This window comes from Xenopus tropicalis, chromosome 1 (genome assembly GCF_000004195.4).
Source record: "Xenopus tropicalis strain Nigerian chromosome 1, UCB_Xtro_10.0, whole genome shotgun sequence".
Taxonomy (NCBI): Eukaryota; Metazoa; Chordata; class Amphibia; order Anura; family Pipidae; genus Xenopus; species Xenopus tropicalis.
In genome coordinates this window covers 126,310,659-126,326,557 of record NC_030677.2, presented here as the reverse complement: position 1 = coordinate 126,326,557, position 15,899 = coordinate 126,310,659, and the positions used below count along the sequence as shown (strand labels likewise).

Here is a 15,899-nt window from a genome sequence, read left to right as displayed (position 1 = left end):
TTATTTAAATTTTCATATAAAACAAGATCTTGAAATAAAATAACATTGCTTATTCAGCAAGTTGGTGAAACAAAAATCCTATTTATGTTAAACCAATACATAAAAAGGACAGCAGCAAAAACACATGCTTTTTAGCATACAATGGGGATTAAAAAGCTCTTTCAAGCATTCCTTCTGTTCTGCAAATCATTTCCTCTGTGTTTATTTGAAAATGTCCCTGTTACACATTGGTTTTGTGTTGAAACCTGTTCTCTTCAACATTACTCATAACCTACATTGATTAAAAGCAATTTTGAATTTTTGTGCAAGGACATATGAAAGAACCAAATCGGATATTCAGTATGACTCCCACTTATTATTGATGAATTTCATGCCAGCTGGATAAATATAGATTCTAAAAAAAATTATTCATTGTTACATCTGCTATCAATAAATGCTTTCTAAGGTGATACAGAAAAAATCAAGCCAATTTGCATGTTAATGGGTGTTAAAGCTTCTGAGCATTATTGTATCCTTATAAGTGGCTCTTTAAAAACCTAATTACAAAAGGTGTTATTTAAAAATGGTGGAACAGGTTGCAAAATGCAAGCAAAAGCTGCCATGGTTTTCATACTTTGCACCCTTACTATGATCACCCACAGGTGCAGTTTGAAGGTGCAAGAACTGGTGTTCTTATAGAACGTAAGTAGTGATGAGTGAATCTTTCCTGTTTCACTTCACTCAAAACATTTGCAAAACAGCAAAAAGGCACCAAATACATTGATGTCCATGGGCGACATTTTTTTTCACTGCATGGGTGTTCTTTCACAGTGAAACCTAACAGCTATCACTACTTATAAGGTTAAAGGTATTTGGCATTAACAGTGTGGAAAAGGTTTGTTCTTTGTTCTTGCAGGAATATTTTGCTGCCTGATGAGTTGCCTATAACAGGATGCAGCAGCTGGGATTAGTTCACTGGAATAGAATTGGTTTCTAGACTCAAATCATGACATATTTACAAGAACCCCCTCTATTATATAACCTCTAACATTGTGGTGACATAAATAATAATTGGTTTTGAGAAATGCGTTCGCTATAAAGCTTACCTCTTATAAAGAAGGATAGCAATGACTATACAGATGATAAATACCACTGCAAGGACTGGTCCAACAACCCATATCAAACCCTCTTCTTCATCTGTTATTGGCTGAGGATCAATTTCCATTGACACAACTGGGTCAGAGTATGGGCTTGTTGCAAACATTGTCTGTAAAGGTAAAAATATGAATAATGTATAATTAATATCTTCTATATTGCTGCAGGAGAAATAATAGGGAAACTCCGGCTTTTAAACCAAAATTTGTTAAAGAGCCCCACACAACACAGAAACCCCTAATATACCTATCACTGTAATCTTCCTTCAAAAAGTATGAATAAATACCAATTTTATATGCTAAAATCCACCTGCAAAACAGCTCTTCCCTTTGTGCATCATTCAATATCTGGCAGGGGAGGAGGGTCTAAAAAACATTGATGTTACAAATTGTAACAACTTCTCCACAGCTTACAGACAGCATGCAGGAACTACATAACCCACAATGCATTGCACTGCGATGTTCCTTTCCTTATTGACATCATGTGTGCAGGGTATTGTGGGATTTGGAGGATGTAAGCTGAAGGCAGGCATTTTTTTGATTCCCAAAGTAGTCAGTAAGATAAGCAGGAGAGGAACATGGGGGTTGGCTTAGGTAAATGTTCCAAACCTTATTTTTACATTAAAAGTCATTAAAAGGCTGCATATTTTTGAATTGATGTATAATGCAAAATTGCTTGAAATGATGTTTACTTTTCAAAAAGCTCAAGTTGTGTGTTGGGTGGGGTTCCCTTTTAAAAAATCATTAAAAGGGCTCAGGTAAGAACATTCTGCATATTTAAATTTTTAGCCTATAGTCCCCCATTCATCCATGGTAAGCTTTACTTTGCAAAGCCCATTGCCTTTTTATGCATAAACATATTTGTTCTACTTTTGATCTATTTTGTTCATGATTTTCTATACAGTTCTCAGTGCACATATCAAATATTTTTTCTAATTTTTGTGCATGACATTTTTGCATTTTGACAACTTACATTTTAACTTCTTTCAAAATAAAAATAAATGCTATAATAATAATAATAATAGGAGCGTTAGATTGTAAGCTCTACTAGGACAGGGGCTGGTGATGATTGTTTATACACTGAAAATATACTAGGGGGATTTACCTTAGTCTATGTGAACAAAATACATTTATGTTCCCCACCCAAAGCAAAAATTCTTCATTTTTCAGAGACATCTAAAAATGTATCTGTGCTAAGAATTTCATGTCTCAGTACTTTCTATAATAATATCTAACAGAAGGGTCTATCAATTCCATTGCAGCTGAACAGTAAGAGTTGGTTCCATTCCCATTTGATTATGATAAGGAAGTATTGAAAGATTTTATTTCTAAGCATCTGCAAAATAACAATATAGTTTGTATTTGTCCGACAAAAGGTGATCTAGAGAGTGAATTGATCTGTTACTAGACCATGACTATAAACAACAACAGCCTTGTGTATCCTGGGATGTGTAGTTCTACAATAGCTGGCTGGCCAGCCATAGCCATCCTGAAGAATGGAATGAAATTATTGAGGTGGAAGATCAATAAAGGCTAAAAATCACCACTGGCCAAATCCTATTGCTATACAGTACTAACAAAATGGAGCTACATGTATACTCTACTATAAATATTCTCAGTGCTTAAAGAAAAATAGATCTGCTTTGCACTGATATATGCCTGTGTGTTTGCAAGAAATCAATGTAGCATGGTATTAAAATCATCTTTTAGTTGTGACCCCATTGAGTACAGCTTACTAACCGATTCTGAGTGCTCTATTACTGCTAGTACAAAAAACACATATTCTTGTCCATTTTGAAGCTGCTTGTTCTCAAATCCACCATACTGTTTTTGATCACCCAATGTGAACTCTGTTGGAAGAACATCAAAGTGAGCTGCAATGTATGGTTTCTGCTCAGCTTCTCTTCTGAATCGAAGGCTCCTCCGTTTGCGTGAAATTTCCTTCAGTAACTAGAAGAAATAATGGGACAAAGAGTAAAAAACAGGGCACCTTAAAGACACACTTATAATTGTCAAATAACATAGATGAGTGTAGAAAAACTTTCAAATATTCAGGCACAATGGAACGAACATTAAAGTAAGAGTTGCTTAAAGGACATAACTTTAATATCTATGAGTACGTGTGCAGCCACGCGAAACGCGTCAGGTTTTTACTACCAATAAAGCTTTTTGAACTTTATCCGCTGTCCTGGAGTCTGATGAGAGCATGCTGGTTTGCGTTGGATATTGAAATTGTGTCTCCCTTTGCTGTGGGTCTGGGGCATGGCACCCGGCCCATAGAGAGGAAGCGGTGAGTTAACATCCTGTATTTCGTATCTACATGTGGTTACATACTACTTGGAACGGAGAGTAAGAGAAAAAGGGAAAAACCAAGCGAAAGGTTGGGGGGATAATCACCCGGACCTACAATTCAATCTGGTGAGCGCACTAACTTAATTATGTACTGAAGAGTTCCATCTATATATCTAATTTTTAGTGGGAAGGAGTGTGAGCCTCCAAACGAACTAATTGCTTAAAGGACATGCCAACAAATAATTTGCCTATTAAAAGAAAACATCATTCTAAGCAACTTTCCAGTGTGAATTTATCAAAAATGTGTAGTGCTTTAAAAGTTATGTGTAAATGTAATTGCTACAGAAGGCAGCATTTGCTGAACTCCTGGTTGTTACATTTTAAACAATGTTGCAAGTGCCAAGCTCCTCCAGCAAGGCAGGTCTGTAAAATCTGCTGGCGTTTGTTACATTGTTTCAAGTGCCATAGCAATTATATACACAAATAAATGAAAAACCATTGCAAATTTGCTTAGAATAATGTTTTCTTTTATTATGTAAAAAAAATATATTTTTGGTTGACTTGTTCTTTAATATTTTCATCTGCTGCAAACAACCCATTTGTGCTAGTCAGACTGACTTTCTTTTTCTAACAAGTGTTCCAGCATAAGTCAGCAATCTCCCAAGGAACATAAATAGCTTGTTTGCAGCAGGAAAAAATATGTTTTGTGCACACTAATAACCTCTTTATTTATGTAAACCTATAAAAGATAAAAATAATTATAAAACCAGTTGGGAACTATATTTCTTAACTGTTCATTTATACCTATTAGAGACCCCATCCCCCCATGGCACCCTCTGTAAATTCAGTACACAAGTCAGTTCCTACTTACTTTGGATTAAAAAAAGCTGAATATACTTGCACCCCATATTTCTACTGCACATGAGACAAGGACTTAGAATGGATTTTGCTTGCTCAAACATCTTTCCTTTATGTTTCATGGGAATCACTGAGCTAATGGCACTGGAGAAGGGTAAAGCTTTTGCTATGGTATATTTTTATTCATATAATACATGTCCTATATTTGCCAAAACTAGGGAAATTTTAACAGCATTTCCTGTAATATGTTGCTGCTATTAAAAGCACCAATAGATTATGCATCACCATACACAATATTTCACTAAGCCTAATGAAGGACCATTTCTTGCAGTCAAAATCCATTCATTATAAATATCCATTCAATATCATCCATTCCATTCCAATAAGGAGGTTTACTTTTCAACTTCAACATCTTTCCATTTCTGTTAATTTATAACACACTACATTTCTGCAATATTTTCCCTTTAAACATATACGTGTTTTATTCTCTGATAAAAAAAACAGCATAACTGAAAAGGTTTATCAATCGACTTTTGTAGCAAACAAAGTGATTTTCTGGGAATTAATCCTATCATAATAGTATTGCACAATATTGTATGACCTCTCCAACATTCAGAACCGAACACAACAAAGCAAACTGAATTATCAGAATGTTGTTTTTGGTTAACGCTTCGCTTAATGTTCTTCAACTGCAACATTGATGGCTGATAACGTATTTAAGAATGGACTGTGAGCTGGCATCTGGACAGGTGTTTGAGGGGAGTTATATTCCCACCACATTCCTTTCCTATGGAATGTAAAGGCTCCAGGGTAGGAGACTGACTGAAAGTTTCCTGTTTTGTACTAGCAAATGTTTAGATATGTTGAAAGAATTAGATACTTTCTCTCCCCCTGAACTAAACCTTCTAGAACAGCACATTTCTAAGGTTTACTCCCAAAGTCAGATCACTGCAGTACAGTTAAAGGACTTGCAGCTTTGTTTTTGACCCTTGATGTGGAAAATGCTCAAAGCAGAAAGTTCTGTCTGGCAATCAGTGTTAAGTAAATGCAAAAGAAATTAAATTTGAATTAGTTGAAGGCTCAGCATTTCTCTGGATAGATTCACCATGCTGCTAGTCTTGTGTTAGGGTCCTATGCACATGTAGGAGCAGATGTAACATTTACGGGCAGCTTTATCCAAATTTAACCTGGTAATCTGCAAGATCATTCACTATTAGATCTGTTCAGAATGAATATTTCTTAATCAATCCCATTTATTGTTTAGGATAATTAATGCCAAAAGAATTATGTTTAGGCAAAAAAATTTACCCAATTTTCTTAGTTACAGAGGGAAAATATTCAACTCTAGGGGGCTGATTTACTAAGACACGAATTCGAATCCGAATTGGAAAAATTCCGATTGGAAAACGAACATTTTGCGACTTTTTCGTATTTTTTGCGATTTTTTCGGCGCCTTTACGACTTTTCGGAAATTATTGTGACTTTTTCGTTACCAATATGATTTGCGCGAAAAAACGCGACTTTTTCGTAGCCATTACGACTTGCGCGAAAAAACGCGACTTTTTCGTAGCCATTCCGAAAGTTGCGCAAAATCTGCCGATTTTTTCGTAGCGTTAAAACTTAAAAGGCGCGATGTTTCGCGCAAGTTTTAACTCTACGAAAAAATCGCGACTTTTCGCGCAAGTTTTAACGCTACGAAACAATGCTCAACTTTCGGAATGGCTACGAAAAACTCGCGTTTTTTCGCAAAAATCATATCGGTAACAAAAAAGTCACGATCATTTCCGAAAAAATCACAAAATACCGATCATTACGAAAAAAACGCAATCGGACGCATTCGGCCCGTTCGTGGGTTAGTAAATGTGCCCCTAGGTATTACTAGTGATAAAATTCTGGCTCTGAAGCAGAAAATGGTTAGGTTGTATCTCTGCAATTGAATTAGCAGCTCCGGATGCATAGTTTGCCACAAGTACATTAAGGAGTAATGTGTCCACCCCAAAAAGTTAAAAGTGCTATTTACAATGGCCCACACAGTGTGCAAAGAGCAAAAAAGGGGCAGGCTGCATATTCCATTGCTTTGCCCTGTCACAGGCTGTAAGGACAGAGTTGAGCTGGGCCTCAAATTTCTGATCCATGGGTGGAGCAAATGCTAGTAAATGTGCACTAAGGGGTGCGCTCTTGCACTTGTGCCCTCCGAGGTTGTACATTTAATTTTTGGCTTTAAGGCAGTGCTATGTGTGTAGCATGAGGCATGTGTTTGTGTTTTAAAGGAACAGTAACACCAAAAAATGAAAGTGTATAAAAGTAACTAAAATATAATGTGCTGCTGCCCTGCACTGGTAAAAGTTGTGTGTTTACTTCAGAAACTCTACTATAATTTATATAAATAAGCTGCTATGTAGCCATGGAGGCAGCCATTCAAAGGAGAAAAGGCACAGGCACATAGCAGATAACAGATAAAACCTATTGTATTCTACAGAACTTATCTGTTATCTGCTATGTAACCTGTGCCTTTTCTCCTTTTTTCCAGCTTGAATGGCTGCCCCCGTGGCTACACAGCAGCTTATTATATAAATTATAGTAGTGTTACTGTAGCAAACACACCAGTTTTACCAGTGCAGGGCAACAGTGCATTATATTTTTATTACTTTAAAGCTCTTTCATTTTTTGGTGTTACTGTTCCTTTAAGATGGATTTAGGTTCATGCTTGCATCTAAGAAGGGCTCTTTGGCTCTAGCTCCCTTTAGCACTTCTCACCCTAACCACAATAGTTCCTATGCTTAGCATAAAATTAGGCATGATCAGTCCTTCTTATCTCAGATGACTATAGTACGTTAGAAGCTGGAGTGTTGAAAAAAGCAAGATTCTATAATGATATGCTTTTATTTTGTTCTCTACTTTTCTTGTGTAAACAAATCATTAGGCTTCAAGGCTGTGATAGTATAGAACAAAGAATCACTGACTTATTTCCAGGTGAGTTAGAAGAAGAAAAGCCCAAATATACCAGGAAATATTCAAGAAGAAACATGATTATAACTTAATGAAAATGAAAGTAAATGAAATAAACACTTTTTTAATGATTTGTTTTCTTCACTATAAAAACCTTGTACTTGATGTTAACGGAGCTAGAATAAATATTTTATGATGACAAACAATATTAGTGAGTTCATGTTTAATTTAGCAACCATAAACCTTGGTGCTACTAATTATGTAAGGATCCCTTATCCAAAAAACCTAGGTAACAATCATTCAGAAGAACAGATCCTATACATCTAGTACAAAGTAAGCAGTGAAGTCTAAAAAGTTCAAACTACAGAATAATAACTTTTGAGGTTATCTGAGTTAAACCTTCTGTTACAGTTCCATTTTTTTCCTAATGGTAAGGGTGATGGATGTTAGGAACAGGCTGACTGCTGGTGTGGTAAGGATTAATACAAAGGGGAAAACAAAATGTCAGAGACATAGAAAAGAATTTAAGATCACAAAATAAATAGTACTGTTATCAACATAAAAACAAACTTGACTAGAGATTTGTTGGAAGGATTTGTCGGTGAGGCACTGTAACATTATTATTATAACTGTTCTTTATATAGTGTTGACATATTCAGTAGCAGTATATTATAGATATTATACATGGTACATATCATGTTTCCTCCCACACTCCAAAAGGCAGGTTAATTGGCAACTGATAAATGAACATAGCGTGTTGGGCACCTTAGACTATAAATGATGTATAATCTCTATAAAGTGCTGTGGAATACATCACAATTTAAATAAAGAATACTGATATCTCCTGTCTACAGAAGAAGAAGAAGAACCCATGGTTGTGGGGGGGCCTGGACCACAGGGTCTATTTACTCTATGGTTTAAACTCCCCCCCACCTTCCCAAGCCACACCACTAGACAGTGGCGATGTGGGGACATGAGAGAGAGGGCAGGTGGGCATTGGAGAGGGAAGGATAGTGGGCAGCAACATTTTTTTGCTGAGGGGCCCAAAGCGGTCTAGGTACACCACTGGATATCTTGTCCTTTTTTGCTGAAACAGCATGACAAAAAAGGAGAAAGTACATTTTTTTTAATTTTTTTATATAATATAATCATTTTAAAATAATGTAAATAAACCCAAGCGTGAGGTGGTGCTGGGGTTTAGTGAAATAGTCTTCCTGTTTCTCAGTTTATTTCAGACCAGCACACTGTTTGTATGCTCTACCTTTATTTTCAAAAACATACTGGCATTTCCTTTGGCTTTGTTAAAAGTGACCCTAGAGTGTTCTCCTACAGTAGGGAGTGAAAGGACAATCTGAAATGTTAAACATTTTCTGTAAAGTGCTGGTTTTTATCTCTATAAAATATAATTAAAACAAAATAATAGCAAATGTACTGCACCTGTTAGTGCCTTTTGTTAAACAGTAACACATATTAGAATAAACACAACCTCTTCTGGTTCTTATTTTCATTTTTACTATTTTAAAGCAGAATTAAAAGTAACTACTGATGCAGATATCCAGGAAAATAATATATATTTTACAAGCTAGGAACTGAAAGAATCTGCTTTTCTCACAATAAATTTTAGGAGCTGAATCTTAGGACATATATCAAGGCTGCAGATTTTTTTTCCCCTTTAAGCGGGAATAATTTTCATTTTCCAGTCGATGCATATCTTATTTCCTCCACCATTAATTCTACAATGAGGCCTCAACTCTCAATTATATTGGTACAAAGTGGGAAGCAACCCATTCTGACCCAAAACTTTCTGAATTAATAAATGTTCTTTATCAAACTATTACACACATTAATGCACCACAAAGTACAGGATGATTAAAATGGCCCTTTGTTATAAAAATGAGTTTTGCATACTTATACAGCGTAATTTTGCCAAAGTTCAATGTCATTTTTTTCTTTAATCATGTAAAATGCAATTTTACTGGTTTGAAGGTTAAAGCTGAGCTTACTGTTCTATTTTTTTTTTTTTTTGCTTTGATACATTTTGGGCATTTAGTGACTATTATGTAGAAAATGCAAAAAAAAGTGTCACCCTTAATGTCCTAAAATGGTTGCTGGTATGTGAACAGAGATAACTTGGGATCCTACTTGGTCTTCCTGAAACATACAATGCAGGTATAGGATCCATTATTCAGAAAGCACCAAACTATGGAATGGCCATCTAACACAGACTCCATTTTAATCAAATTATTATGAATTTAAAAATGATTTCATTTTTCTTTGTAATAAAAAAAACCCAATACCTTGTACTTCATCCTAACCAAGATAAAAGTATTCCTTTTTTGAGGCAAAACAAATTCAATTGGGTTTATATAATGTTTAAATTATTTTTTAATAAACAAAGTATGGAGATCCAAATTAGAAAAAAAAACCCTTATCCGCAAAACCCCAGGTCTCAATAACAGGTCTTATACCTATGTTCTGTTCTTCTTATTGTGCTCATTGGCCCTGTCTATAGTATACTTTGCTGACAACTTTACAAACTAGGTCTCTAAAGTTGTCTTTGTGATTAAAGTGGTCTAGTAATTTACTAATTTATTGGAAGTAAAAGTTTACTGACATGGTGGTTCTGGCAAAAGTCCTTTTGCCAGTAACTGCCTTTTCCCCTTGAAAATGTATTGTTTCTCAATGTTCCAACACAGTCAGGCATTAGTGGGGTCCTAGTGTTGTTGTGCCCAGATGAATTGTGGATAGTCACTGCAGTCCTTGATTTGCCATTAGCAATTGTGTGACATCAATAAAAAGGCTATGCAGAAAGGTCTCAGTGTAGCAGTAATTGTGCTCTGGAACAGAGGCAAATGGCTTCTGCCCACAGAAAAGTAATTCTGAAAACAGCAGTTTGGGTATAGCTGCAGAATGTTAGTAAATGAGCACCAATATGTGATTTCATTCCTCATTTTCATCATGAAGCGGCCTTCATTAAATGACAGAATGGCTCGAACAACGACACAATTTTTTCTTTACCAGCAGTATTTAGAAGAAGCTAAAGGAACCAAAAGGTACAGGTCAAAAGTTAAACTGCACTGCAAATTGCAATTTAGCATTTGTTTCAGATTTAGCAAATGCTACTAATGAACCCGACCTTTAATAGAGTTCATATCCATAGAGATTAAGCCATTGCTGTATAATGATTTCACCTCTCTGAACTTTCACTTCTTGCTTTGCAATGAGCAAAGAATAAAATATTTATTAGAAAGAGAGAAGATCAGGCAGTTTGCGTGCTTTAATTTAAGTAATTAGATATTCTGTCCCTGCAGGCTTGGGACACGAATTATATGTCCTGATTGTGATTCAAACTGACAATGTGCATAAATTAAAAACAGAAAGTAACCAACCCGCAATCCTATGTGCTTCCCAGTATACAATGCAGCTCTAAAACTTAAGGATCTACTTAAGAGCATTTCTTGTTGCACTTGGATGAGTAAAAGACAAATTGACTTTGCCTTTATTAAACATTTTATATGTTACTATATAATATTTATAAAGTATAAGACTAAAATATCTACAAAGCTGAGTTATTTCTCAAGCCTCATAGGTAACTTGCAGTGTTTTCAACTTTTACAGGCTAGTATACTTACCATTTATCCAAATGGCTAAATATGCTGTATTTTATATGCTGGGCTTACTGCTCCAGTCTAAAGGTTCAACATCACTATAGTAGCAATTATCCAGGCCTTTAAAGTTGTCACAGGAGTTTACAACTTGGATTTTGTTAAAAGCGTCACTGACACTTACATGTTCAGCATGCACTGAGCAGCTGTTGAGAAGCTGAAAATGAGGTTTGCCCTTCATAGCGGACGCTACTGGTCTGCCATGTAGTAATTATCTTCATTAACTCATAATAAGCCTGTATTGTAACATTTATATTCTATATACACAGTATATTGCAAGTCGGCCCCTAAGCTCAGTAACTGACAGCAGCACAGAGCATGTGCAGGGAATCATGAGAAAAGGAGATGGGAAGCTACTAGGGCATCTATGGTAGCCTTGGGTTTGTACAGAAGCCCATTTTTAGTCTACTTCTTTAGTTACGCTTTAGTTCTCCTTTAAGGTTCCCCATGATCTAGAAAGGGTTAATTCCAGCTCAGGGCTGGATTGTTAACAATTGACAGGGGAGTTGTTTTCTTTACAGGATAGCGTTTCCTGGTAGTTCCTCCATTTTTCAGGGGTCTTAGGTGCCCCTAGTCTTTAAAAGGGGACTCACCATAGGATTCTCCCTTTTTGGACTCCACTTGCTGGAGAAGAAACATGATGCTGAAGAGCCTAATGCAGAGGTAGGCCTTATAAGGAGCAGCTAGTATGAGGATATAGCTCATTTGAGGGGCGAGTGCCTAGCTTACGATAGTTAGTGAACTTGAAGCTTAATTGAGTAGAGTAATGTTAGCACCATGTGTGTCACCCAGCAGAGTGGGAACTCAAGTGCACAGACTTAAGGACCGAACTACATCCCAAAGAAGTTCCATATGGAAAGCCTTTTACGCCAGGATTGGACAATTTTGAGGGAGTGCTAACTAAAGGTTGTAACTAATATCCTGTCCAAGCAATAACGTCAAAAGAAATTATTTGTAAGCTGACTAATTGTACTGTCTTCTAAAAAACTGTTATATGTTCCAGCAAATAAACAATTCATGTTTAAGAACCTCTTTGATAAAAGAGCTACCTGTGCATATCAGAACAAAGTGGATAAACTTCTCCACCTATACTGCATGGGCCCATCCTGATAGACATCACCTGTAACCCCTGCTCTGTTGGGGGTTGCAGGATGTTGTAACCTGCATGGCCCATGTGTAAGTAAAAGGCAGTGTGTTTTGTCTAAAGGTGATACAGAGTACAGCACCTACAAATAAATGCATATTGAGTGGAGGTAATATAATGAAACTGATACAAGAAAGAGAGTAATATGAAATGACTTATTAACTATTTGCAATCTAAGCAGACTTGAAAGCCATATTAAATATAAAAGATCCCTGGTGTTAAAATATGTGTTTAAAAATGTATCTTTATATTTTTCTTACGTCATCCAATTCCATTTCATCTGGGCTTTCCCAAGGCTTGATAAACTTCCCACGTGATTTCTTCAAAGGGACAATGACAATATAATAGCCTCTGCAAAATAAAAATGTCAATTTCAAGTGAAAAGGGATAGACTGAAATGCAAAGAAGCTTTTAGAAGTTTATAAAGAAACAAGCAGGTCCTAAAAAAGGAAGCACCATTATAAATGTCATGCTGCACTGCGCATCTTATAAATTGTACAGATGATTTGTCTGTCTCATTTCATTGAATTTGCATGTTCCCTTTATTATCATGAGTCAATCTGCTGAAATTAATCACATCTGTGATATTTCTTCCACTACTGTACCCTTTTAATGGCATCCAGTAGGACAAGGAACAATATTTCAAAGTGACACATAGGCAGATCCCCATTAGTTGTTGGAATTTGGAAGCATGTTTCAAAATCAGCATATTCCCACATATTTTCAACTGTTTATTCAATACTAATAAATTATGTTTATTATATATGCAACCAAAAAGAAACCAACCCCCTTTGTCTTAGATAGATATATATCTTGGTAATATAAAGACCTTTATTTATATATATATAAGTATTCATACCCATCCATTAGAGACTTTAAGGCTTTTTTACAATACGGCACAAGATGCAAGGTGAAAATGTACACAGTTCTTCTGCATAGTGCCTTGTGCTCAGGCAAAAGTCATTGTACACCATGAAAGGGGCCTGCATGTGGGTGCTCAATAGATGTACACATGAACCCCCAATTATGGAACTCCATTCATAAAGTTAAAGTAGAGCACCACTAGGCACAAGACTATGATTTGCACTACCTTTTCAATCCAGCACAAGCACAGCACCTGCACTCTGGGTATGTCCAAGTGTTCATGGTCTAAGGGGTGCTCTGCCTTCATAATAACAACAATTTAGATTATTATTATTTCCAAAGCTAGAAAAAATATCAAAATGCCTTACTTGATTCTGTCATTCGCTAGGACTTCAGGAAGCTCAACTGTAATCATTCCATCAGAGTTGGTTTTCCCAATAAAAACAGGCTTTGTTTTCAAAACATCTGGAGCTGTCTTTGCTGTCACTCTGTGCTGTAGACCTCCTGCACTGTTGCCTCGGTTAGTGAGGACGAAAGAGTAAGACGTCTCAGGTTTTAAATTAGTGATCAGCTTCTGTGTCGCCCGTCCGTCAACTTCCATAGCCATTTTGCCATCATCATAAAGTATCTTAGGAAACAAAGTACACTACATTGAGGAACTGTGTGTGTTGAATGGGTTTCAATGCCCTGGTGTTCAGCACAATATAATTACATGGCTTACTTTTATAGATTTAAGGATTATGGATTTATAAGGAAATTGTCTCTAAAAATAACATATTTCAAATGTCATAAAATCATAAAAATATATAACACAAAAAGCTGCACATCATATATTTTCTTTAAGGCTGGTTTATTTTAATTAGTTTGAGACCCTTTTGTTTTACATTATATCAGCTATCATATATACCTATTACAAAATCAATGCATATGAAACCTTTACATCCCAGTGAAGGATAACAAGCAGGAGATTTATCTATAAAATGAGATGATGATTTGGAAAATACATTTTTTACCTGCATTGTATTTATATACTAAGTAGATGTTAATGGCTGATATAATGTAAAAAACTGCCCTAAAACTAATTAAAGTACAACAACCTGAAAAACACATATTATCAAGTGCAGCTTTTTATCTTATATTTTATAAGATATATAAGTGTGGAACTGGCAGCACATTCAGGTTTAAAATGTGTGCTTTCCTGTTACTTATGTATATAGGAATTCATTGTTTTACTATGAAATCTGGATTTATGGTAGCTTAGTTAACCTTAAATTCCACCTATTCTGACAAAGCAAAAGCAATTAGTCAGAAACGAAGTACTTAATTATGGGTTTCCAGAAGATAGATCCTGTACTTGTAAGGGCAGTATAATATGCCAAAGTTCTACATTCCAGAATTCTATTTTCTTACATTCAGATTATACTTGGAATCCTATGTTTGATAGTTTTAATGGCACATGCTTGGTACAGTATGGAACCAAACAAAATGTAGCATTTTATGTACTAGAATCACTTGATATTTATAATTTAATAAAAATGTTCAAGCATCTATATTGCTCTCTATGTATGTAAAACAAACTCAAATCCAGTAAACAAACTTTTTAGCTGCTGCGGCACATATACTGGTAGTAGTGAGCCAACAATATGCAAAAACAGCTTATTTGAAAAAAATTATAATAAATAGTTTCAGCATGACTTGGAAATCAGCGTATGAGGGTTGTTTCAGTAGTCCTTCTTGTAAATCTGATTATATGAGCATTTATGATATTTCTTGTAAAAACATATTATACAATTAACTGTCTGTGCCACTAACAGATACTAATAATTAGAATTAAGTCTCACTTGTACTACACAAGCGCACTATGTTGCAGTAAGTTTCTGCTACCACAAAAGAGTTGATTAACACTCTGTACACTCAGTACAGAGGAAAATGTAGTCAGTACTAACATCCCTCCCATGCTAGACCTGCAAAGTATATAGCAGAAATATATCAATATGTAATGGGGCAGTGAGTCTCAAATTAATAACATAATTCAAGTTACTTTTTCCATGGTGAGAACATTTTGTGATAGTGGGAGGATGGATTGTGTGTTTGCAATGACTTCATATACTGCAGAACATTTTCAGTAGGAAAGCCTTCAGCTATCACTGTGTCCAATCCCAATATGATAAGGTGCCTGTTTGTTGTTTCCAACTAAATATGAGCAAAGTATTTGTCATCAACACCCCTGTTCTTGGCCCAGACATATGAGATAACGTACGTGTGTGTGGGATTTGTCTGAGAGCATATAATTGCACTTCATAGTACTTCATAGTCTGGAACTGAGAAACTGTAAACTTCAGCACCAACACTTGCTTGTTGTACATACACACATATATATTCTCTATATACATATATACTGCCAACTTTTTTAATACTAAAAAAATGAAAACCAGCAGGCAGAACTTACTTTGATTAAAAGCTATGCTTTGATTAAGCACTGTAATCATTAAGCTGAGCTCAGGAAGGAAGGTTAGGGTGTATGTTTCTCTAGTAGGGTGCATAGCTAAAGCAGAGTTTCTATGGAAACCAGCATTGCCATATCTTCATAGGGCTGCTAGACTGGAGGGTGTGTACAGTAATTGGAGCTGAGAAGAACTAAGCATGCTCACTTAGCCAAGAGCTAACATTAATTTCTAAGGGAGGAGCCGAGTAGTAAGAGGAGGAGAAGGAATCCAAAGTGATTAAAGGAATGCTGCAGCCTTAATATTACCTTTTCATATTCATATTTCAAAGAGACTGTTCACTGATTAAGTTTTTTTGTAGGGAGCTAACATATCCTGGCCTAAGTAGAAGCAGTCTTCAACACTGAACTATACAAAACAAACCATTCATACACCCAACTTAAAAATACAGTGCACTTACTGCAAAATTTGTTTTTTTTGCACCTGAATGAGCTGTTACATACAAAGTTCATTAAATGTGACTAAAACAAAACATGTACAATAAATATCA

At 35.7% G+C, this 15,899-nt stretch overlaps 1 protein-coding gene across 47 annotated transcripts in view; it reads right to left on the bottom strand.

The window, feature by feature from the left end:
- ptprd (protein tyrosine phosphatase receptor type D) overlaps positions 1–15,899 on the bottom strand; it is a 909,395-nt gene that overhangs the window by 52,351 nt on the left and 841,145 nt on the right. For all 47 annotated transcript variants that reach the window (XM_031895469.1, XM_031895576.1, XM_031895588.1 and 44 more), the window contains 4 exons: positions 13,274–13,533; positions 12,302–12,392; positions 2,874–3,083; positions 1,086–1,246 (listed from right to left, as the gene is read on the bottom strand). In XM_031895469.1, coding sequence (XP_031751329.1) covers positions 1,086–1,246; positions 2,874–3,083; positions 12,302–12,392; positions 13,274–13,533 — 722 coding nt within the window. The remainder of the gene's footprint in view (positions 1–1,085; positions 1,247–2,873; positions 3,084–12,301; positions 12,393–13,273; positions 13,534–15,899) is intronic.